This window comes from Barbus barbus (assembly GCF_936440315.1).
Source record: "Barbus barbus genome assembly, chromosome: 26".
NCBI lineage: Eukaryota > Metazoa > Chordata > Actinopteri > Cypriniformes > Cyprinidae > Barbus > Barbus barbus.
The window spans coordinates 1,805,440-1,832,830 of NC_136754.1; the positions used below are offsets into that span (position 1 = coordinate 1,805,440).

Here is a 27,391-nt window from a genome sequence, read left to right on the forward strand (position 1 = left end):
TCTGTTCTGCTTTATTGCACACATTTTCTTTTACAAAATTCTTGTTTCTTTCAGGGCATTGTACCTTCATTTTTCTTTGTGAAGAACTTTGCGTGGAGTTCCAGATCAGTCAGTCATGAGGTTTTATAGTATAGTTGGATGCTGACTTAAATGGCTGCTGCCTATGTAGACAAGGCAGCTCACTATAGGTTTCTGTAATATCATAAAATCAGAAATTGTTTATCACCTTATGTATCACCTAAAAACTCTTTAATGTAGGTGTGAAACTGTGTTTTTTTACTTCATGAAGCACATTCTAAATAAAATAAAATAATAATTATTATTTTATTCTGGTATTTGAAAGATTCTTTTATTCAAAAGTTTGGAGTCTGCATGATTTTTTAAAATGTTTTTGAAAGCAGTCTCTTCTGCCAAGGCTGCACTTATTTGAGCAAAAATCTAGTAATATTGTGAAATAATATTAGTTTAATTTAAAATTATATTTTAAAATGTAATTTATTCCTGATGTTGAAAAGCTGTATTTTCAGCATCATTACTCCAGTCTTCAGTGTCACATGATCCTTCAGAAATCATTCTAATATGCTGATTTGCTGCTCAAGAAACATTTCTGATTATTATCAATGTTGAAGACAGTTGTGCTGCTACATACTTTTGAAGAACTGATACATTTTATTGTTATATTAAGTTCAAAAGAGCAACATTTATTTTAAGTGGGAATCTTTGTTACATTATAAATGTCTTTAGTGTCACTTTTGATCAATTTAATGCCTTCTTACTGAAGAAAAATAAAACTTACCAACCCTATAGACTACTTGTGGTGCTCTGACTATCAAATTTGAGGACTGGAAATAAGCATTTAACAATTAAAAATTGATATTTGTTACCATTTTTTTCTAAAGTTAAAAAAAAATTCTCAGTTCCCTTCTCTCTTTAACTTTTTAACCTTTTTGGGGTGAAATAACAAGTTTCAAATTATTGTATATATGACTATCAATTCATTTATGCGACTGCCTCATATTATTTCATAATTGGCTTAGCTAAAGAAAAGAGTACATGACTGTGATAAAATCGTTTCTAGAAGCCCCGTTGTAACGATGATGAGTTCCTAGTAAAACGGCAGTCAAATGGAGCGTCCCTTAGGGTTCGGAGGCCCCTCCCCCCTCGGCCTCTGATTGGACCGGCTCTCCGTCACTCAGGAAAGGGTGTTTGTCATTGACCGGAATGCCTGTGGCTTTCAGAGCAGCTGTGTGGAGATGGAAGTGAGGAAGTCATCAAGCCCACCTTCTACATTAGTGACTTTAGGTGATTAAGGGACGGTTTATTTGGCCTTAAATAACTTGAATCAACTTGATTCGCTTTGCTCCGCAGGATACTTAGTGATTTTGATATTTTTTCCAGGATTCACGCGGTTTTTCTGACGCATTCCGTGCGCGCTCTGGCGCAGAAGCGCCGCTGGAGAGCCTGATGCGCGCTGGAGAAAACCGGGGCTTTGCGTAAACGAACACCACCACATCTCCATATCATCATGAGTTAGATTAAACACTTCCACCCACTCGAGACACACATTAAGCACTTTTTTAGACACAAGGAGACCTTAACTGGAAGTTTTCACGCAGGACGCATGGAGGACCCGATGTAAAGGCGCTCGAAGGATGCCGTTCCGTCCCGGATTCAGGACATCTGGCCGCTGGATGCTGCAGTTTGTCCTTCACATCTGAGAGCGATGGCTTCTGAGGTGGTGTGTGGTCTGATCTTCAGAGTGCTGTTGCCGGTGTGTCTGGCGGCAGGTAAGCGTTGATTTGATCCCGTTCAGGGTTTCTCATCTTCAGTGTGGAGATGCGCAGTTTCTGCGTGACGTGATCATCCTGAAGCTCTTGATCTGTCAAATACTGCTTGAATTTAAGTTAAATATAGATACGAAGTCATAAGTTTATATAAACTTGCATTTAATGAAAAATAAAGAATATAGAAGTTTATATGTGCAGAAAGGCGCACTGCCCATTATTACCATTGTATATTTGTCATTACAAACTCATATTAATCACATATAATTAATTAGTCTTTTAACTCTGTGTTCAAATATTTACAATAACAATTGGTAAAAATTGGTGCTAAAACAATAAAAATTACTTAAAAATTAAAAATTGCTAGTAAATTTAGCAAGGAAACAGCAAGTAACATTGAATTCAATTTAAAATTTCGAAGTAGAAAAACTGATTTGTCTTGTTCATAACCTCGAAATATTATTTATTTATTTAATTTTTGCTCTGTAAGATAAACTGGGTCTAGATGTCACACTTTAAATTCTACAGAAAAGTCTATAAATAGACAATAATAGATTTGAAATGCAGATGTATTGTGGGGAAATATATTGTAAATTCTAGTGTGTATTTTTTTATTTATTTAACTTTTAATGTATGTGACAAGACAAGAAGACTTTTTCAACAACAGCTGTATTTAAAGTCTATGTTTCTTTGAGGGCTTTTCTGTAAAATATAAACAGTATTCTGATTATGAAACACAAAACAATTCATGAAACAAAGTTTAGAAGGTATTAAGGGATTGTTTGGTTCAGAAATTGTAATAAATGTGGAAAAAAATGTTATTTTTGAGGATAAGACGTGTTTAAAACCAACATACTGTACAAAACCACTGCTACCAAAAAATGGATTTGTATAATTGGACTTGACTCAAAACCTGAAATGGTCTAATGTACATTTCCATTTTCCACTGCATTATTTTATTTACTTATAATAAATAGCAAAATATAACATTTTACAAATGTCACAGTAATGCACTACTTTTCTGATTGCTCCATTAAATATTTAGTTTAATAACATGCATCTGTTGTGTTTTAAGACAGTAATACCGTTTTTGTCAGACAGCTTTATGCCTGGACTTTGTTTTAATGTCATCTGATGTAAAACATGCAGGATAAATGATTATTAATTACAGTTTGTCCTAATCTATTTCCTGTGGTTTTACTCGTGGCTGGTTAATTGTTCTGTGGGGTGTATCTGATAACGAGTGTTTGATCACAGGGGATGAGTTGATGTCATATATTATTGACAGAGTAATACACAAAACCCCTCCGAGTGTTTTAAAGAGACATTCAACACCACTGACATCTGCATAAAACAATGATTTATTTATTTATTTATTTTTAATTCTGAATTATTCAATTCAGACCTGACCATTTATAATTAATAACAAATTTTCACTTTTATTTCAATTCGTGACACTATTAAACACTTGCTCTGTTCCCATCTGTATATTCTTGACAGCTGGGACTTATGCATACATTGTATTATTGTAAATTGCAATTCTAATAAACAACTATCAGTACTAATAAAAATAAAAATGACTAAATGCATTAATAAAATAACAGAAATCCATGAAGGGTTAGTGTGAAGTGTATAGAGCAGGTTTAGTTTTATCAAGTGAAATTAAAATGAGAATCAGAAATGTTGTCTCGTCTAAAATAGCTGAAATAAAACAATATATATATTTTATTCTTGTTTCAAGTAATACTTTTTATGGTTTTAGTTAAGTCAATTTTGCCATTTTTATTTATTTATTTAAAAAAAATTATTATTATTTTGTTATTTTCGTACATCAAGTTATATTAAAACTATATTAAAATGAGAAATGTTGCCTTGTCAGCTAGTTGAACGAAGATAAATTTATTTTAAGTGAAACTTTTTATATGGTTTTAGTTTACTATAATATCCCTGGGACATTTTGTCATTTTGTTGTGTGTTTTTACCATTATTATTATTATTATTATTATTATTATTAATGTCTATAGTGTTATTGTAATACATCAAGTTAAATTAAAATGAAACTAGAAATATTGCCATGGCAACTATAGCAGGAATTAGTGATCAAACTCCATCGCACACCTGCAAGTAATAGGTAGGACAAAGGACCAACCAGGTGGATCGCCTCAACAGACAAGCAATTCCCGCACACTATCGTAACTTGCAAAAAAGTAATATTTATTAATTAACACAATGTTTCGGTCACACGACCTTCATCAGGAGAAGCTCCTTTTTTCCTTTTTTTTTTTCTAAACTTTTTTGCAAGTAACTATAGCAGGAATAAAATGCGTAAAAAAAAAATTCTTCAAGAAATTATAGCAATTTTGTTGTGTGTAGAGCCACCTGTACAATAGTGTCAGGTTTAGTTTTTGACAATTCAAATGATTATGGTTCATTTACACTCAACGGCAATTTTTAATCCCTTTCTCTGATGTTGTTTTTAATACTGTTGGTGCTTACCGTTGCTTTTACCATCATGAAATGAATCTAGAAGTATAGAGTCTGTGTTTAAGGGTCTTAATCAGATCTGTGGTTTCCCACAATTAATCCATATTCACATTTCCTCTTATTTCTATATAATTAACCCTCAGAAATACACACACCCACCCACACACACACACGCACCCACACACACACGCACACACACGCACCCACACACACACACACGCACACACACACACACGCACACGCACACGCACACGCACACACACACACACACACACACACACACTTTCTGCTTGGCTCTCAGTAGGATTCCTCCTATAGGTAGATAAGATCCACTCTATAAGATGGTAATGTATCTGTTGACAGCCTTAGTCCTTTCGGTCTTCTTTCTTCCAAACGCTATTGCCAAGCCGTGGAGCATCTCCATTAATTGGTGGAAAGTCGTTTTAACCGCATGAATTAATAATGTGGCAACAGAGGAGAGAAGAATTGGCTGCCCATTATCGTAAACACACCTTTAATATTTGATGATTTTATTTATTGGGTTGAAGTAGTACTGAGCAAAGGTCATCCGCTCAGGACAGACAGGAGCGCTAAATGTTCATGGTCTTGAGACGTTTGAGAGTCTGTGTTACAGTCTTTGTCAGCGTCTGACGGATGTCTGTCCGAATGAAAGAGTAACCACAGCAGCAAGATTAAATGGAGAGCAGATTGAGTCTTAGATGCTTATGTTTCTCTTGATTAGAGGTGTTTGAGGAATCAAATTCGTCCAAGAGTATTTTTGTTAATTCAAGATTCAAGATTCAAGAGTTTTATTTGTCACATACACAATTATACAGAGTATAACCAGCAGTGAAATGTAGGTCAGGTCCGCTCCAAGGACAGTGCAATTATAAAGTATACAGATATTAAGAAGAAGTACAAACATAAAATAAAAGATAAGATAAAATAAGATAAGATAGGATAAAAAATATAAATATAAATGTGCAGGTCAGTATGTTGTTGACAAATAGTAATGAGAGGAATGTGCAAAAAATAATGTGCAAAAAGTTGTACAGGGTATTTGAATAGCAGCAATATGAGGTAGAGAAAAATTATGAATAGCTTATTGATATATGATATTTACATGGAGAAAAAAATTATGAATGAATAACTTGTTCATATGGTGATATTACATGGAGTCAAGTGATATTATGACACAGAGTTAGAGTTTAGGAGCCTGATGGCCTGGGGGAAGAAGCTCCTCTTAAGTCTCTCAGTTTTTGCCATCAGGCTACGGAAGCGCTTACCAGATGGAAGCAAAGTGAATAGACAGTTACCAGGGTGATTAGAGTCCTTGAAGATTTTAACAGCTCTACTTTTGCAGCGTTTGAGGTAGATGTCCTGCAGAGAGGGGAGAGCAGACCCTGAGATGCGCTCAGCTAAGCTCACAACTCTCTGTAGTGCTTTGCAGTCCTGATTGGAGCTGTTTCCATACCACACTGAGATGCACTGAGTCAATACACTTTCTATGGTCCCTGAATAGAAAGTTTTCAGGATTGCTGGTGAGACCCTGAATATCCTCAGCTGTCGCAGATGGTACAGTCTTTGCCTTGGTTTCTTAACCTGTGATTGGATGTGTGTAGTCCAAGTCAGGTTCTCGGAGATGTTTACGCCGAGGTACTTGAAGCTACTCACCCTCTCCACAGGTGTCCCACTGATCCTGAGAGGAGAGTAGGGCTGCTGCTGTCTCTTCCTAAAGTCCATGATCAGTTCTTTAGTTTTCCCCACATTCAGTGAGAGACAGTTGTCCTGGCACCATGATGTGAGTCTCTCTACCTCATCCAAGTATGCGGTCTCATCGTTGTTGGAGATGAGGCCCAGAACCACAGTATCATCAGCGAATTTAACAATGGATGTGGAGCTGTGAGAGGACACGCAGTCATGCGTGTAGAGAGAGTAGAGCAGGGGACTCAGGACACAGCCCTGTGGGGCTCCTATGTTCAGAGTGATGGAGTTTGAGGTGAACTGGCCAACTTTCACCACTTGAGGTCTGCCGGTGAGGAAGTCTTGAATCCAGTCACAGAGTGAGGAGTTTAGGCCGAGGTCAGTGAGTTTAGATGCCAGCTTGATGGGGACTATAGTGTTGAAAGCTGAGCTATAGTCAATGAATAGCAGCCTTACATAATTCCCATTGTTGCTGTCCAAGTGTGTGAGGGAAGAGTGGAGAACGTGAGAAATGGCATCGTCCGTGGATCTATTTGGGCGATAGGCAAACTGAAGAGGGTCCAAAGTATCAGGGATGGAGGAGCAGATGTGGCTCTTTACAAGTCTCTCAAAAACCTTCATGACTATAGATGTGAGGGCAACTGGGCGATAGTCATTCAGGCAAGAGGGTTTATTGTTCTTTGGCACAGGGATAATGATGGATTTTTTTGAATGAGGTGGGAACCACGGAGGTAGCAAGGGACTCATTAAAAATGGAAGTGAACAAACCAGCGAGCTGATCGGCGCAGGACCTCAGAACATGGCCGGTTATCCCATCAGGACCGGCTGCTTTCCTGACGTTCACTCTCTTTAGCGCCCTCCGAACCTCATCCTCCGACACGGTGATTACAGGATCATCGCTGCTCTGCCTGCTGCTTCCTGACGCGCCACCGCCGTTGCCATCGAAGCGGCTGTAGAAGATGTTTAACTCGTCGGCCAGCAACGGATCTGCTCTCACCTCCGTGGAGGATTTGTTTCCGAAGTCACAGATGGTCCTCAGTCCCTGCCACATCCGTCGAGAGTCGCTGAGCTGGAAATGAGACTCAATTCTCTCTCTGTATCTGTGTTTAGCGGCTCTTACTGCGCGTCGGAGAGCATAGCACGATGCTTTGTACTCGCTCGTATTCCCGGTCAGAAGAGCCTCATTGTAAGCGGCGGTGCGTGTGTTAACCGCGGCACGGATTGTTCTGTCCACCCACGGTTTCTGATTGGAGAATGTCCTTATCGTTATTGTTAAAGCACCTATATTAATTTATCTGTACAGTAATGTTTTATTTCAGCTGCAAATGAATGAATGGTTGAACTTCTAGTTAAGTGTTACGAGACTAGTGTGATTTCATCACAAAAGTCTCATTTTAACACACATAATATAAAATATTGCCATATCATTATAGTAAAATACAGTAGTTTTAGTTTTTAAATGTTAGTAATTTTGTTGTAGTTTTTTTTTAAATGTCTGTAGTTTGTATTAATTTTCTGTTTCGGTTTTAGTTATTTTAGTACAGCAAGTTAAATAAAAATAAAAATGAGTAATGTCGCTGAAATAAAATTTATTTTAAAAATATTTTATTTTACGTAGTGTTTTTATTATTATTATTATTATTTTGTGTGTTTTTGTCGTTCTTTTTTATTTTTATTGTGGCTATATAGTTTTTATTAATTTTCATTTCAGTTTTAGTTTTAGTTATTTTAGTACAAGTTCAATTAAAATTATTTTTTTTTAGTTATAATAACGCTCAAACCCTGGGGCATTTAGTAGATTTGTTGTGTGTTTTTGTAATTTTATTATTATTATTTTAATACGCCAATGTCATTTTTAGTTATTTTAGTACATCAAGTTAAATTAAAATGAGATGTTAATGAGAGATGATGAGAAATGTTAAAAACATAAAAAAACATAAACATAAAAAAATATATAAAATGTGTCCTTTTTACATATTTTATTTTAAAGTTTATTTTAAGTGTGTTAAATTTATTTATTTATTTGATTATTTAATGGTTTTAGTTAACTGTAATAACACTGGCCCGGGTTGAGTTGATTTCTATTGTTCCTCCAGAAGCGTCTGTGGTTTAATTGTGAAAATGTAAAGTGTTTTTCACCTGCTGTCAGTCTGAGCTCTTCTGAAAAGGCTCTCAGTTCTTCAGAAACATCAATTATTTGTAAGCTGGATGACTGTTTGAGCGCGGTCAGTGTGGTTTCGCTTCTGTCTCTGAAGGAAATACATGACTGAAGCTTTGTGAAGGAATTAAGCTGCGATTCTGATGTAGCCGCGTTTTTATTATCATCTCAAATTAACCGTACATGTCAGAAGTGTCGTGTTAAAAGGGAAAGATGGGAATAGATGTATGTGCGGTGCAGTGCTGTATGTGATGAATTAGGAAAGAAAGGGAACCATAAATGTCCAAGTATTGATAAAAATACAATATTTGACACAATCTCTCTTTCTGAGGTTTTTTGGGTAATGTTTCAACTGTTTCAGAAGAAGTTTGACATTTCAGCCTGAAGGATGGTGGATTAAAGTGGTGTGTTTTGCTCTGTATTCACAGCGCTGCTGGTTTTATGAACAGGATGAATGTGTAAGCTGTATTCTGTAAGACTGAGTTTAATGGCCTCCATCTCTGTGTTTAATGCTCCTATACACTTATCTCTCTCTCGCACCGGTGTGCTGCTCTCAAACTCCACCAGCTGCACAGCTGTTTTTCTTTTAGACGCCTCTGTTTAACACACTTAAATATGATCTGACTGCTGTTGCACAAAGTGGATTAATCACATGCAAGAGTCTGCATAGCAGGATGTATTAAATCCTACAAAATAATAAAAAATATACAGATATATTTAAAAAATAAAAATGATTAAAATGGCTATAATGCACAACACAACTTCACTAGAATTTAAATGAAAACAAAATATAAAAATGGAATTCAGAAATATTAACGAAAAATAAAATAGCATTACACTGACTCTGATTTCAATAATTAATTAAATAGTTTACTTATGTTTTTATAACAGGGCTCTTTAGGTACTATTGAAAAGTTTCCATAATACATTATTAAATATAAAATCCATATATAAAATTCTAATATTAATCTTACATTATTGGTTTTTCAAAATAGTGTCTAAATAAGTGTGCCTTTTAGTGTTCAAGTAACTTTTTTGTTTTGTTTTTTAATAAGGACAGTTTATAATTCCAATTTGCATATTATGCATTTGGCAAATGTCTTTTTATCAATAATAAATTGCATTGCATTCTGTTCATACAGTTTATGTAATAAATAATAAACCTTATTAAACACAGTATTTTTGTTTGTGATTCTGTTTGTAACATATGTAAACAATAGGTTCCCATAAGTATTATATAAAATAGTTTGGTGGAAGTATTTGGAGTTTCGTCAGAAGTACTAAAACACTTGTTAATGGAATCATTAAGGCCCTGGAATCGTTAACTGGATCAGAATCGCAGCCAGATTCATTAAATTCCTTACGATTCCCATCCATATTCAGCAATAACTAGAGCACGTCTCCTAAGAGCCGTTAGACAGAACATAATGTTTATGTGAACATATTGAGATCACGATATTAAATTATGCATTATAAAGTTTGTACTGGTTTTTTATTTTATTTTAATATCACCTTTCCGTATTGTGCTCCAGTTTGCCAAAGTGGTTCAATATTTAAGAGTCTTTAGTTGCAGTGGAAAGTCCCTGTGGCCATGATATCTGCACCTTTACTTCACTCTTTTAGTGTCATTCTTGCTTTTTCTGTCAGAAATGTTGTTTGTATAGTGGACAATAGAGATATATTGGCTGTTTAACAATCTTAAACAGTATAATAGGTATTTTGGCAGTTTGTAAATGGTGATGTAATCATATTTTTGTCGTCATTGGCCTCTTCTGAAGGTTTCCAGAAAATAGGATGTAATTTCTGTCTGGTTCAGATGAGGTCTGCCGCTGAGCTCCATGTTTGGTAGTGAAATTAATGCAAACGCGCAAGATTAATAACAAGATGTTCAAATGCCATTACTCTCATCTAATTGTTAAACTCAGTTTTATGTGACACAGTGCTTTATTTAGTCTTCTGAGCTTCTCTCTGTCCAGTGATGAATAAAGTTCATGGAAAGCAAGAATGAGAGCAGATAGACTGGAAACTTTAGGAAACGCTCCACGTGTGTGTGTGTGTGTGTGTGTGTGTGTGTGTGTGGGGCACTGAATGATTTGTCAGATGCTCAGATGGAGACTAAAGGTCTGCGAGGACGTTCATTTGAAATCCGTAAACGAGACCCTGTGATTTGACCTGATCTGACTTAAATGGATTCTCACAGATGTGTTAATCTGCATAATAAAACATGAAATGTTAATAATGTATATATCTCTAGTAATAGCAAATCCAAACTTAATGCAAACCTGAAAATCTGTTCATGTATTTATTCTGTAATATAATATTATATATTAATATAATAATATAATGTGAACATGCATTCATTCATTTACAAATGAAGTAAATAATATTTATGTATTTATTCATTTACATATTATGCACACATTCATCATATATAATATAAATGCACATTTTCATTCATTTATTCACTTATGAATATAATACAGTGTAAATAATATTTCATTCATTCATTCATTTACAAATAATATTCATTCATTTACATGGTATATATTATAAATGGTAAATATTTACTTATTTCTATATTAATTAATTAATTCATTTATTAATTAATTAATTTACAATAATATAAATAATGTACTGTAATATAAGTAATTTATTTATAAATAATATAATCTAAACAATTATTTTATTTCCCAAAGTGCCATATTATGGCTACATATCTGTAATTAATTTACCATATTTTTTATCTGTGTGAGTATTTTTTTTCAGACTTTTTAAAATGTTTTTAAAAAATGTGTGATGGAATACAACTCTAAATTCCTCTAACATGTTGATTATGTTCTCTCCGCAGCATGTCTGTTCAGGTACAATGGACTGTCCTTCATCTACCTCCTCTACCTCCTCCTCATCCCTCTGTTCCCCGAACCCTCCAGCATAACCATGCAAGGTGAGATTCAACACTGCAGCAGCACTAACTCTTCCCTAAGTGTCACAAATCCGATGCAGGAAGCGCATCTGTCTCCTCCTGAAACCAGCTTTAGTGCCTCTTGCAGACAATCCAGTGGAGCAGAAGCATTAACAAAACATTAATTGAAGCAACTACAGTCAGGAGACCCTGTAGATCGTGATTTGTGACTTTTGTTTAGAAGAGGAACTTATGCGCTTAGAGGAAGATCACGATTTAAGATGCAGTGAAGGTGTGCTGATCATGCTGAATAATTGACGAGAGCAGTCTTAATCCGCCGAGGCGAGGAAGATTTAAGCGAAAGTGATCGGTGTGATTTGTATTCCCATAATAGAGTTGAGCTATTGAGCTTGATGAGGCCAGTGTATAAGTAAGACTGTGAGAGAAATATTTAAATCTAATGTCTAAGATCAAGTCATTATTTAAATGTCACGGCATAATGTGCAGCGTCTCATTTTAACAAATCAGGATAGTGAAATTATGATATATTCAATAAAATGAAAGCCATATTACCTTGTAAAAGTTTGGGGTTGGTAAGATTAATGCTAGATCAATGAGTCTTTTATGCTCACCAAAGCTGCAGTTATTTGATCAAAAATACAATAAGAACAGTAATATTGTGAAATATATTTACAATTTAAAATAACTGTTTTCTGTGTGAATATATTGTAAAATGGAATTTATTTCTGTGATCAAACCTGAAATTTCAGCAGCATTACTCCAGTCTTCAGTGTCACATGATCCTTCAGAAATCACTCTAATATATACATTTCTGGTTATTATCAATGTTGAAAAATGTTGCGCTGCTTCATATTTTTGCGGAAACTATGATACATTTTATTTTTCGTGATGCTTTGATGAATAGAAAGTTCAAAATAACAGCTTTTGCTTGAAACAGAAATCTTAGGTGACATTATAAACGTGTTTACTGTCACTTTTGATCAATTGAATGCAGCCTTGCTAAATAAAAGTATTAATTTCTTTCAAAACCCTAAACTTTTGAAAGGTAGTTCATTTCAGATATTCTCTAATATACATTAGAGTGAATAATGACGTTGTTTTCCGAACATCTGATCCGCTTCTGCTCTGTTCGGGGCAGCAGTTTTCTGTTCTGATGTTTGTTTTCTGATTGTTAATTATGTATAAGAGAAGGTTTTCATGGAATAAGATGAAAGGAAGACGACATGGACATTTTTATGTGGTTCACTTACACTCATCAATAGTTTCGCAGACCTGTGCTCATAGTAAGAGCAATGTATTCTGGGCTTCACACAGATTTATCAGACGCTCATTTGGATCCTAGTTGTGGGAATATGCAGATGTGAAACATAAACTATAAAGAAACAATATAATGGGATGCTAGTGTTTTCCAATGTTTTTGGGTTATGCAATTGCAAAACAGAAATGCCCGCAGGTGTCTGTGCTGTGTCTGTACGATCAGCTGCTGTGTTTCAGTCAACATACAACAAGGTGGAAACAGAGGTGCGTGCAAACATACAGATTCACACATGCACTTCTGTACTTTGTCTTTGTTTAAAGCAGACAGAACCGGATAAGGCTTGAAATGACTGTCTCTGGTCCTAAAGTAATAATAATTTAATTGTCTTGTTAAATTGAGTTCACTTTTGCATCCTGGTCACATTACATTTCACATTTTAAGTGCAACGGAAGATATTATTAGGTTTAAACTATGCCTAGAAAACTATGAAATTATTCATTTAATGTACTTTTTAATGCTGTAATATATTATATAATTACATTTTATTTAATTATATTTTAATGATATATGTGTGTGTAAAAAATTGTGTGTCTATATATATATATATATATATATATATATATATATATATATATATACACACACACACACACATATATAAATATGAGAGAGAATCGCCAAATTAATGTAGAAAACATCAAGATGGTATATTTTAAATATTTGCTTAATGCCATCTTTTTAGTAAGTACTATGAATGATCCTATGTAGACAAGTACTATGAAGAAATATCAATACCGATAGTCTGATACTAATGAAAATCTTTTTTATCAGTTTTTGGGGATAAAATTAGTAATTATAGACCTGTATCATTGCAGTAAAATTTGTGCCATCATTTTAACATTTAAAAGCCTCAGACCGTTACAAAACATTTAAAAGCAATGATAGCTTTTAATTGAGGTGAGCTTAAAATAATGCATAAACCTATTATAATAAATGTCATATTTATCTGTGATTTCAATATGGTGTTTTGTGTGTAGTGTTTATAGTAATATAGTGATGTTTCTGTCTCTGTCAGTATCGGTTTTCTCATAAAATCTATTTTCCCTAAATTTACTTTGTACATTCATTTTCACAATAAATAAGAAAATTAATAAAAAAAGAAAAAGACATTAGAAAAGTTACTTCAAGGAAGTAAAAAACAGATTTTTATAATATATACACTTTGAATAAAATGCAGTTATCTGAGAAAATGACCCAGTTTTCTGTAATGTTTCTACTCAGGTTTATGAAGCTTGAAAGTGTTGTTGGGTTTGGCGAGTGATGTCTGAAGCTGTGTGAGATATTGGCTGTATTTTTCTGTAATGTGATCTAAACACTGGGGTGAATCAATGTCTCTGTCAGCTTCTATTAACCGTTATATGCACTGGGAATATAGATAAGGGAGATTTTTTTGTCATATTTATCTTGGCTTGATTCATCTTTGTCTGAGATTTATGCCGTAACGACAAAGCACAGTAATATTAGGGGTCTTATAGACCATAATGCTGTATATGATAAAATAATAACCATAAAAGATGGTGTTTTAACCCATTAAGCAGATGATATTAAAGCTTCACCTCTGTGTTCAATCACTGTTTTAGAAGGTGATTTTAATCCAATACATTTAGAAATTTGACAGATGCTTTTAGCAATGAACTCGACGTTGCTACATGCCCAAATGCTCTTGAAAGAGTTTCTGAGACATTTTCCCACAAGACATTTGAAGCATGATATCACTTATAAGTCAAACTATGTTTTTAAGCTTTTGACCCTATAAAGCCTACTGTATCATATTGGATATATGAATATGTAAGGCCTCTAAATGATCAACATGATCGAAAGTTTGCTGAAAACCTTATATGTTTAGATCATTCAAATATCAGCATACTAAGACCTATCATTAGCAGATATAAAGTGACGACTGATGTTTATATAATGTTATGTCCGTATAGTCCGCTACAGTGTCACATAGATCTCATTGATTTACATTACAAGCATCAGAGTTTGTTTTTGGCCTTATAAATAGGCAGGGGTGGCAAAAACTGCACAATCAGTTGAACGTTTACGGCGGTCAGGAGAGATGCAGTTAGCGTTTTTCACCTTGTTGTCCTCCTCACACTTGCTTTTTATTTGATAGGGATGAAATATGTGACGTGAATGAGTGTTTTGGCTGAGATCTGCACCCACGGTGCTCGCTAAACTACGCATTAACAATCCCTTCCTCCTGTTAGAGGGAAATTAGCTCCAATTGTTGAGCACACTGTGTTTTATAGAGTAAATCAGGACAAGCCATATCCCCGGCCCAGGACAGATCTCGCAGCTAGCATCTGGCAGCGCTTCTCACCGTCTGGTTTCTTACGATTATGTCTCACTTGTGGCTAAAATGATCTCCATTATGAGGCATTACATATGATGGGCTGCACAGCCGCGCTCGGGCCTGCGCCGCATCGGCAAATATCGATTGTTGGTAGAGAAAAACATTCTAATAATACTTTAATACTTCATTTGACCTTGGTATTATGCTATTTGAGAGTGCTAAAACAAAGAGGCTCTCACAATTAGCTGCTGTCCGTCTTGTAAGAACAACATTGGACGCCTGTGCTGAGGGAAATTAACAACACAAACTCCATTAATGTCATCTCAAATAGCATAAAAACACACGTGAAGCATTAAACATGCATTGCACGCATTCATGTTTTCATTCAAACCCAAGTAGACATTGTGATTTTCATTAAATAAAGAGCTTTAATTTGCTTCTTTGGCCTGAAACTTGTTTGTTCAAAGGTTGTGTAACACTTTGGAAGCCCTGGTTTGATCAGTTCTGAATATTGCATCCCTGCGGGTCCTTAATTTTTTTTACAGTTTTTTTTATAAAGTCATAAAAAGTCTTAAATTGTATAACAAAAGGTCTTAAGTTTAGGGATGGAAAAACAGGAAATGCAGTACGACAATGTACTGATTAAACGTCAGAAGGCAGTGATTGAAGTAAATAATCCACATGCATGCATATTTCAAAGTCAAAACATAGCACTTTTGCTTTTAAAACAGTTTGCAATCAGTGAATAGTACTGTGCATTTATGATATGCATATGATCTACTGTTAATGAATTAAGGTTTACATTAGGGTGTTTATATTGTAATATGTTGTAGATAATTATTAGAAATTTTTTATTTCCCTCATAATTTGAAATGAGCAGCTGGAGATAGCATAGACATTTCAAAATAAGAGTCCCGCTGTAGTTTGTGCTAGTTTAGAATTAGTTCTGCATTATGCATACAATCTTTCTTTTTTCTGGTTATTATTGGCATTTAATACAGATTTTACTATTATTGGCACAATAATGTGGGTATTGCCTTTCTTTGAACACGTTATTATCGTATCAGCAAATCCCCTGTGAGTTAGGTATGATAATATGGTTCATCAGCATGTCAGACACAAATCATTACTGACCCTTGATCCTTGTTCTTGTTGCTTATTCTCTTCCAGGACACACGGGGCACTTGCTGAAGTCTTTATGCTTTTGCAGTATGACCTTCCTCTTTGTCCACATCGTCTATCAAATCACCATTCATAGTTTGCTGGCTGCAAACTCTATCGATTCTGAATTCAACTGTAAGTTATGCTTCCTTTCAAAAAGCAATATACAGAGTATTCAAAAGGGTTCATCAAGGTTCATGCATGCACCATAGTATATGTTGGTGACTGGAAAGTTTTGCATGCAGATTTATGAAACTACTGGCTAGTTGTAGCTTGTATTATTTTATTTTATGTTATTTTAATAAATTAATATTTATTTTGTTTGAATTTGTTGATTATTTTTGTATCTATTTTACTTTTTTATTTGGTCACACTTTAGAATAGGTAACACATTAACTATTAACTACGACTTTTCCCTCAATAAAATCTTAATGTGCTGCTTATTAATTAGTTGTTAAGTTTAGGTATTGGGTAGGGTTAGGGATGTAGAATAAGGTCATGTAGAATAAGGCATTAATATGTGCTTAATTAGCACTAATACATTGCTAATATTCTAGTAATATGCATGCTAATAAGCAACTAATATATGTAACCGTGAAATAAAGTGTTACCAGTGAAGCTTTATTTAGGTTTGTGTGACTGTGAAACGGCCTTTCATGCTGCATGAACTCACTGTTTGATAGCAAAGCAAGTTAGGATCAGTGTTGTGCGAGTCAGTCACACATCAGTAGTAGAAATGTTATCCTTCTTAGTCTTTGTGTCGTGAATAAAGACTGTGAAGAAGTCTAGAGTGTTCAGAGGAGTCTTGCTCAGGGTCACTGACCTCAGAGGTGTTAGTGATCTCTGCATCGCTCCACTGACCACTTTCTGCTGACCATAGTTATTTTATCATTGTACTGCCAGCAATGAATTACGGACCAATGAAGGAGACAAATTGACAATATTTCTCTCTGACAGCTGACACAGGGGAACATTAGATTGAGATGTTGCCATTTATAACCTCAAAATCAGATAAAAATTACCATAATGACCATTATTACAATTTGTCAAAACTTTATAATTTTTTTAATTATATAATAAAATTATATAATATTATACAATTTTATAATAGTATTATATAATATAAAATATATATATATATATATATATATATATAATATTCTTCATGTATTTACGTTTTCTTTACGTATTTTTACATTATGTATTTAATTTAGTTAACTATTTTTTAATTGACAATATTTTCTCTGACAGCCAGCACAGGGGAACATTAGATTAAGATGAAGACATTTACAACCTCAAAACCAAAAAAAAAAAAAAAAAATATATATATATATATATATATATATATATATATATATATATATATATATATATATATATATATATATATATATATATTATTTATTTATCAGTTGTATACATTTTTATATTTCCTGTTTTATTTTATTTTTTATTGTATTTTTTGAAACTGCACCTATATTTTTTTTCTCATTTACTATTTTTGTTTTTGATATGTTGGAAATATTGTATCTAAAACATTCATGCCAAAAATGAACATGAAAAGAATAGCATAGGAAGCATAGCTTTATAGCATAGCTTTATGTGCTGGGTTTCTCATTTTTAACAGGAACAGCATTATATATGCATTTTAATTCAATCCACATTTAATGTGCTGGAAACGATGTGCTTGTGTCAAATCAAGAAGAGATGTTTTGTGTGTCTACTTTAACTTTAAATAACCGTGCGGGAGGCTTATGGGAAATGTGCCACTTAGATTTGTCTTTGTCCTCCAATTGTTCTCGTCTGAACAATGAAAACATTACTCAACGTCCCGCTGAGACCGGAGACTATTTACTGTTTCTAATGTTTCGATTCGGGGAATGACAAAAGCGTTCAACTTTCTTATAACCCTTTTCAGAACTGATGATTAGACATTTTGTTTTACTTAGACACTTTCACTTCTGTCCTGGTGTGACTTTTGAACAGTAAGTGTTCATCTGTCCATCATATAGGTCTTTATATACTTTGTAAAATATTAAACTCAATCATATTAGATTTCTTTTAAGTCACATTTAGGTGAGCTTAAATGTGTCTAACTAGCAGTGGTGTCAAAAATATTCACATTCATAACTCAAGTAGAAGTATAGATACTAGGGTTTAAAAAGACTTCTGTAGAAGTTGAAGTATCAACTCAAGTTTTTTACTCAAGTAAAAGTGTAAAAGTACTGGTTTCAAAACTACTAAAAAGTAAAAGTAGTGGAAGGGGAAAAAAATGCATATTTAGGACAAAAGCTTAAGCACAGGGGCCTATTGTGCACTACCCCACCCCCTCAAAAAAACATTTTTCTAAAGGCCATAATGACTATAATGTTATATTAAAATGTTAATGTTGAAAAATGTGGGATGCACTAGGCTACCCGTTTCAGCCGGATATGTGCCCACTGAAAATGAACGCATTTTAAAAAACCATATATGTGTACTACTGAGCATTAACGTGTTTCATGGAGCGGAAGATATGATGAGTAGTTGCCTGTAAGTATTGTAATGGTGCAAAAAGTCAAACTTCAGAGGCATGTCATCAATAACCTTTATTGGAATGTAAATGTACATCCAAGCTTAGCTGCAGGAATCTGTGAGGGCAACGGACGAAGAGAAAGCACCCGTTTGATAAATGAGCCAGTAGTGGAGAAATAATAACTTTTAAGAAATAATCTTTTTTGAGTGTGACGTGATTTGTGTCATGTGCAGGTGCGATGGATCGCGTACAAACCAATAGGGCGTCGGAATGGTATAGGTTTATATTCTCATCCAACCACAATTCACTCTATCCGGATGGCACGATTTATCTGGATAGGTTTACGGCCAAGTGTGTGTGTGTTCACTGCTGTGTGTGTGTGTGCTCTTTGGATGGGATAAATGCAGAGCACAAATTCCGAGTATGGGTCACCATACTTGGCCGTAAGTCACTTCACTTTCACTTTCACTAGTGTTTAATGAATGTGTAACAGTATCCAATGAATTGGTACCAGTATCTAATGGTATTGTAGTATCTAATGCATGAGTACCAGTACCTAATCAAATAAATACTAGTATCTAATAAGTACTAGTGTATAATGAGTACAATCTGAATGGGTATCTAATGATTAAGTAGCTACTAAAGTACTAAGGAATACACACTACTAACTAAAGAATAAGCACTAGTAACCAGCAAATAATTACTAGTAATGATGGTAATAATGCTGTTAGAATTAATAGTATTGTTGAATTTTGACGGATTTTGATCTTCCTTAATGGGATGAAATTAAATCCCTTCGTCTTGGAGTGATGAGTGATGCGTGGCATTTTCCTTTTTTGTAAAAATAGATATTCAGAATATTTGCATCCACACATTCAGTTGTCGACATTCGATTGGTGTCATTAGACAAGCATCCAGTCAGTGTAATGTTGGGCTGAATCCAGGCAGTGAGTCTGTCTGTAAGAGACTTCAGTCGCAAAGGCTATTCAATACCTAATTACTCTCCTAATTTACTAAGAACACAGTCTGACGTATTGATTTGTGATTACTGTAAATAATACAGACACGTCTGAAATTGAGCTCATTTTCCTTCTGCAGCTCTAACGGATGTCAGACATTAAAGCAATAGGCCGTGCTTTACAGGGATTTTACAATGAATATAATATTTTAATGGTTTTATTTGTATACATCTTAGAAATCAGCTAAATAAAAGAGAAAAGGGTCATTAAAGATAGAAAAGCAGTTTTCTTTAAATACAGGTAAAATATAGAAATAACATACTGTTAAAACATTTATTAATTATATCAGTATGACTATATTGGTTTCAGTTATTTTAAATGTGTGTATTTATTGTTTTATTTTTACATTTTTTTTTACATCTTTATTTTTTATTTGTATTATTTTCATAAAAAAATAGGTTGAATTTTAACAAATGGTATATATTAACCCCCCCCCCCCCCCCCCCCAATATATAAAATTGACTATATTGGTATCAGTTATTTTTTATGCATTTAAAAATATTTTTATTATTTAATGATATTATTTTAACATTTTAATTATTTTATTTTCTTATTTATTAATTAGGTTGAATTAATTATTTTAATTGTAATATTTAATATAATATTTTTATTTTATACAACTTGTAAATCAGCTACATAAAATAAAGAGCAAAGGGCAAGTGAAGGTAGAAAAGTGCTTCTCTTTAAATAGAACGAACGTCCTGCTCTTTTTAAAGATTACTTGTCATCTCATCACATTAATCATCTCTAGACGCATTAATTCAGTCTTCCTCAAAGCAGCTCAGAAATTACCCACAGTGACCCTGCAGTTGACAAAGCAGATCACCTTGGCTCTTGTCATTGCTTTATGAAAGCTGAGGATATGGGTAGTTATCGGCGAATCACCCTGCGCTTTCAGAGTCAATTTGCTGAAAATTCCTATACAATGGGTAGTAAAGCTTTATCTTTTCTATTTACCAGGTTCAATGTGGGAGAAGTCAATACGACAGATTGGTTTCGAGAGGTGAGTCCAAGCGCTTATTTTAATCACAAACCTATAAACTGCCTTAGAAACATTTTATGAAGGTTTCATTTCATGCCTGTTTATCAAACTCTCCCATGTTGCTATTGTGAATGTGAAAGGTTTTTAATTGGAAATGTTTTTACTGCGTGAAATCTTTTGGCCTGTCTTTTACAACTGCTTCTTTAGAGCAAGACATTAAACCTCCAACAAGCACTGCAAAAACCTCCCCGATTATCGATTGGAAAGCTTTGAGGAGGAAACGAGAAAGTATTGTTACTACCAAACTTTAAAAGCAGTTTTGTGTCATTAAGCCTTTTCACACATACAGACTTTTCCGGAAAATTGCCGTAAATAGATCTTGTGTAAACAGGACCTTTTCAAAAATACCGGTAAATTCGTTCCGGCAATTTACCGGTATGAGAAGTTGTAACATTACCAGTAAATTGCCGGAACTCTGCTGTGTGTGAACGCAGAAGGAAAATGACCGGTATGAGCACGTACGAGTTCAGAACTCGCTGACGTAAGACTCTACACCGGGCCAATCATAACCTTCTGACACCGATGACGCTCCACACTTTCCCATGTATCCACCCATATCCGTCACACAGACCTCTGCGTTTGTGTAACATAACTGTTTTTTTCAACTGTTCACATTTACTTGGATACCTGGATACTCGCCAGAACAGCCATTTTTGCGTAATTTTGTGTGTATTTGGCCACTTAAGTACAACAAATAAACTACGTAAAATAACTCAATATGATACACGCTATAGGCAGCTTTGGATGTGACTGTGAGCGCGCTCTGGAGAGCGCGAGTACCGATTGGCTTAAAAAGACGTGCAAATTATACATTTTTGTGACGATGCAACAATGATTAAGCAAGTTACAATTTTGTCAACTGTCCCGAAATGCGAGCGAAAGTCTTGGATCGGTGTGCAGCAGCTCGTTGCAGACGAGATGCACTGATGTGAAGCCGCTTTGAGAGAGTGAAAGAGAGAAGATGCGCTCCAGCTGAATCACTCACACTGTTTTCAAATGACTGATTTAATCTGTTATTTTGTGTGGATTTATTTACTCATATAACCTACTTGCTATCTTGACTGAATGTTTGCAGGAATTTCCCTCATTATAAACCTGAAAGCTGCAGGGATGAGTAAAACCATGTAATATACACACAATCCCCCACGAAAATTCTGGACATAAAATAAAATTTCAGTGTTTTTTAGTATCCCCCCCCCCCCCCCCCCCCCCCCCCCAGGCCTGGAAATTGCTGTTTTCAAAATTTAATAAAAGCAACTGATGCACGCTGTTAATCACTTAAGCTGGCCACCAATGTGATCGGCTGAATGCTCCGTTACCTCTCCCTCCTCTAATCACATGCTGGATCCATCACCCCGCTTTGCTCCGGGACCTCGAAATGTTCAAATTAAGCACTGGTTTGTAGTCGTCTATTACGATGTCTCTGGGACAAAAGCAGCTGCATGAATGCAAAAGTTTGAAACAAAAATGAAACCAACAAAAAGACTGACCGCATATACCCCTCCATGTTTACAAATACAAGCGCAGTCATTGGAGGTTAATGATGTCACAGAATTTACCAGTATTTTGGAATGGATGTATGAATGGTGCTTTTTCCGGAAAAAAAGACGGAATGTCGTTGCCTGTGTGAACAGCGCATTTTTGAATTTACCGGTAAAGTCGTTCCAGTAATTTTACGGCAATTTACTGGTATTACTGTGTGAAAGCGGCTATAGACTGTGTTGGAAATGGAATAGCATACTAAATATTCTGCAGTAGATACTGTATATACTAAATGCTATTAAAAAAGTACAGTTGAGGTCAAAAGTTTACATCACCCTTTCAGAATCTGCAAAATGTTTACCAAAATAAGAGGGAATATTCAAAATGCATGTTACTGTTTATTTAATACTGACCTGAATAAGATATTTCACATAAAATATGTTTATATATAGTCCACAAAAGAAAATAATAGTTGAATTTATAAAAATAACCCCATTCAAAAGTTTACATCCCCTTGATTCTTAATACTGTGTCGTTACCTGAATGATCCACAGCTGTGTTTTTTTGTTTAGTGATAGTTGTTCATGAGTCCCTTGTTTGTCCTGAACCGTTAAACTGCCTGCTGTTCTTCAGAAAAATCCTTCAGGTCCAACATTTTGTTTGTTGTATATTTGAGCCCTTGCCCACAATGACTGTATGATTTTGAGATCCATCTTTTCCAACTGAGGACAACTGAGGGACTTGTATGCAACTATTACAGAAAGCTCAAACACTCACTGATGCTCCAGAAGGAAAAACCATGCATTAAAGTGCCAGGGGTGAAAACTTTTGAACAGAATGGAGGTGTGTACATTTTTCTTATTTAGCCTAAATATCATATTTTTTCATTTAGTACTGCCATTCAGAGGCTACAGAAGATACTTATGTTTCCCAGAAGACAAAATAAGTTAAATTTACCCTGATCCCTGCTCTTAATGCATGGATTTTCCTTCTGGAGCATCAGTGAACAGTAAAAAGATAAAAAAAAATTGAAATATTGCTACAATAATCAAATAGCTGCTTTCTGTGAGAATCTATGTTAAAATGTAATTTATTTCTGTGATCAAAGCTAAATTCTTCAGCATCATTAATCTTCAAGTGTCACATGATCCTTCAGAAATCATCCTAATATGCTGATTTACTGCTCAAGAAACATTTCTGATTATTATCAATGTTGAAAATTGTTGTGCTGCTTCATATTTTTTGTGGAAAATGATGCATTTTATTTTTCATAATTCTTTGAATAGAAATTTCAATAGAACAGCATATATTTAAAATGAAAATATTTTGTAACATTCTAAAACAATTTTTTTTTTCCTGCCCTAAACTTTTGTTCATACTTTGCCCAGTGTACTTACTACATACTGCAGAAACACTAAGCTATATGCTATGAGTGCAGTCTGCTATTCTGAACATCTCAGATGCTTAATCTCATTGATTTGCTTTGAAAGAAAGAGTGATAATTTCCCAAGGGCTGTTCTTTTCCACCTTTCAGTCAGATATTGCAAAAAAAAAAAAAAAAAAGTTATGTAACAGTGAAATTATAAACCATGTTGTAGACAGACGTTTGGGAGCCCATGGTTTGGGCTCACGAAGGACACCTTTGAAGGTGTAAAATGTAGTTACTGGATGACTGGTCTTGTGTGCTGAATAAAATTTAAATAGTTCATTTAATGAGGAATCAAATGTTTTGATATGTATAAATGCTTAATGGACCATCTTGGTTCATACTTTGTTTATGTGTCTGTGGCATTGCTATAAGTAGCCCCACCCACTATATAAAGCTCCTCCCATTACCATGCGTAGCCCCGCCCACTGTGACATCTCATTATGACTTAGAACTGTACATTAAACATCAGATATTTTTCTGATTGTTGATGCACAGCAGTGTCACATTCAGTATGGGCAGAGATGGCTAGAACATCATAAGATGTCAGTGTTATTTTAGTATCATGGAAATACTGTCGTAATTGTATTACATCAATTAATTTTGTTTTTTTGTTGGAAAAACTAACATTACCAGTCGAAATAATAATACCATTTAGTGATATTAGCCTTTCGAATAGTAATACAGCCCAGTGCAACTAGTATTGTTTTCTAGTTGGCCATGATACTGTAAGGATATTGTTTTCCTTATGTTTATTCCCAACACACAAAATCACTTAGAAGCGTGTAATATCTTACACACATAAGAGGGATGTGTTTTCAGTTTGAAGTACTTCAGCAAACAGAGACAGATAACATTACGCTCCACTTACGCTGCGGCCAGCTGTCTGCCGTCCAGCAGCGCGGCTCCAAACTTCAGCCTCCAAACCAGCGCTTCCCTGATGAACACTAAACCCAATTAAACCTGACCCACTGTTGACAGCCCAATTTTTCAAGGCCTACCTTGATGTTTGTGTGCGCTGGTCTGACTGTGATTGTATTAAGTGCGGTTTCCTGAGTACGGGAATCTCCAACTGCACCTTTTTCCAAGCAGCGCTGGTCGGATGGCTCTATTCACCATAAGTGGCAGGAAGTTCAGCTAAACTGTTTATACTAATTGACCTGTTAGTTGAGCGAAGGCATTTATCCGTGACATAACGGCCCGCTGATGTCTCTCTGCTGTACCGACTGGCAGGGAATCATGAGAGAACTGAGTTGATGCAGGAATGACTGAGATGTGGATGTTTAGGGTCTGAACATCATTGTTAACAGCTGATATTAAGAACATAATTTAGTGGAAGATAGAGATCCTGAAGACACATCCACCAAAATGGAAATTAAAATTTATGATATGCAAATCACAGTTAGAATTTATCTTATTTATTTTATTTTTATTATTTTAATATGTAATTTAATTGAATTTATAAAAAAATTCTCGTCCACCAATATGGAAATTATGACAAAAGCTATTGCAAAAGAAGGTGAGATGCCTGGCAGTGTAGTTTTATTTACAAGCTGCAAACAATCACTCTGCATTTCAATAAACTCACGGAAAAGAAAAAGGACATGCTAAAATAAAATAAAAAATGTAATACAATTACAAGAGTATTTCCATGATACATTTTACATTTAGCAGACGCTTTTATCCAAAGCGACTTACATTGCATTCAAGTTACAGTTTTTAAATTTTATCAGCTCTTGCTTTCCCTGGGAATCGAACCCACGACCTTAGCGTTGCTAGCGCCATGCTCTACTATTTGAGCTACAGGATAACACTGACATCTTATGATGTTCTAGCCATCGTTTGTTGTAAACCGAATACTTAATATCCAGTAGTGATCTTTGTTTTTTTTTATTTATACATTGGTAAGTTTGGTGCAGATACAGTAAAATCAGACGTTTACTCAAACATTGAGTCATGCTAACTTAATATTCCTCAGATAGGACTGTATCAAACACATCTTGTGATGTCTGATGCCATATGAAACATGCATTTCTGTTGTATTTCTAGATGCATGCATAATACATGCTTAGTACTCCTGAAGCAACATTATATACAGTATGAGCACGTCAATCATCCATACATCTCCGCTTATTGTGTTCACCATATGGTTCCCTTCATAATAGCATGAATAACTGCTTTTCGTTGTCTGAATGATCAACAAAACACTGGCACCTGCAGTCAGACCTGTTTTGACTAAATCCACCCGACACAGACTAAGCACTTCAGGACTTCACTTCTCTCTCGTGTGAGTTTCAGAAGAACCCAGTATGTGTTTTATGAGAAATATTTATACTCTTTTAATATGGTGCAAGTCTGATTTTATTGAACTGGGTGGGGAAGCATATTAAACGGCACACAACAGATGTGTGAGAAGCTCGAGCTGGAAAATGCTGCCGGAAAAATCGGCATTCTCACAAATGTTTTCCGCCCTCACAGATGGCGTGCGGTTTAACAGGAATTCTGGCCACGCTAGTTTTTTGTTATAGTCACAATCACCTGTAACATGTTCACGTGAATACTGCACATCTGCACTTCTATTTAAAGAGAAATGTATGTGGGAGAATAATGCATATGTGACCCTGGACCACAACACCAGTCTTAAGTGTCAATTTTTGTGTTTTAAGATCATCCGAAAGCTGAATAAATAGTCTTTCCATTGATGTATGGTTTGTTAGGATCGGACAATATTTGGCCGAGATACAACGATCTGGAATCTGAGGGTGCAAAAAAATCCAAATATTGAGAAAATCTCCTTTAAAGTTGTTCAAATGAAGTTCTTAGCAATGCATATTACTAATCAAAAATGAAGTTTTGATATGTTTACGGTAGGAAATTTACAAAATATCTTCATGGAACATGATCTCTACATAATATCCTAATGATTTCTGGCATAAAAGAAAAACTGATAATTTTGACGCATACGGTGTATTGTTGGCTATTGCTACAAATATACCCCAGCGACTTCAGACTGCTTTTGTGCTCCAGGGTCACAAATGCTTCAGTACTGAGTGCTGATGTTCTGTCTGTGTTTGTAGTGTTATCGGTGCAGACGCAGGCAATGGTATCCGGGTTTTCCTGCCGGATATTGGGATGTTCATGGCCAGTCTGTCCGTGTGGCTGCTGTGCAGAAAGCTGGTCCACAAGCGTCCCAGTAAAGAAATGGCCCAGGACAACCATGACTTTGAGCCCGAGGAGAAGGTGGGTCGGGGTTCATGCCTGATGAATTACTCAAACACACACCTGCTGCTCGCGTCACACACCTGCACACAAACACTGAGCACACGTGCTGTCCAGCTGAGGGCTCAACCGAGTGACTCACTGCTGCAGGAGGAAGACACATTTCAAACATCTGGACGAATTTTCATGGACATCTGATAGATACATTCATGCACACAAATGCATATTGTTATTGCAACAAGTTACTCATTAATTTTTTTACTATTTTATTTTATAAAAATAATTTAATAAAATTTAACAAAAAAGTTTGTTTCTTTACTTACTACTACTACTACTAATAATAATAATCATTCTTCTATTTTGAATTATTATACCAGTTGAGCTACAAGAAGTTTATTTTATTTAATATATTTTTATTAATAATAATATTAGTATGGTATATAGCTACCAGAACATAATAAAAATTATAACAACATTAATAATAATATTAATATTGATGTTTATTGAATGTAATTTATTATTATTAATTCAATAAAAGTTAACAAATACATATTACTACTTTATACAACAACAACTATTATTATTATTATTATTATTATGTCTGTTCCCTAGAAACCCAACCCAACGCTACTAGTTGAGCTAACAGAACTTAGAATTAATTGTATTATTTTAATAATTTATTTTATTTTTGATGTCAGATATTTTTAAATAATAACACTAAAGGATGATTAACTTTTGTCCCAGATGATTGTTTCTTACTGTGCTATAGTTGCATCTCTCATATCAATCCGTTCTTTCATTCTTCTCACATGATAAAATAATTTAAACTCAAATTGATATTTAATATTTGATAAGCAGCA

General features: G+C 34.8%; 1 protein-coding gene across 1 annotated transcript in view; it reads left to right on the top strand.

The window, feature by feature from the left end:
- Nucleotides 1-1,723: 1,723 nt before the first annotated feature.
- Nucleotides 1,724-27,391, top strand: part of piezo2b (piezo-type mechanosensitive ion channel component 2b) — a gene marked incomplete at both ends in the record, with an annotated part of 95,601 nt that continues 69,933 nt past the window's right edge. Inside the window, 5 exons of the mRNA XM_079379152.1 lie at nucleotides 1,724-1,787; nucleotides 10,979-11,074; nucleotides 15,838-15,963; nucleotides 20,323-20,365; nucleotides 26,390-26,552. Coding sequence (XP_079235278.1) covers nucleotides 1,724-1,787; nucleotides 10,979-11,074; nucleotides 15,838-15,963; nucleotides 20,323-20,365; nucleotides 26,390-26,552 — 492 coding nt within the window. The remainder of the gene's footprint in view (nucleotides 1,788-10,978; nucleotides 11,075-15,837; nucleotides 15,964-20,322; nucleotides 20,366-26,389; nucleotides 26,553-27,391) is intronic.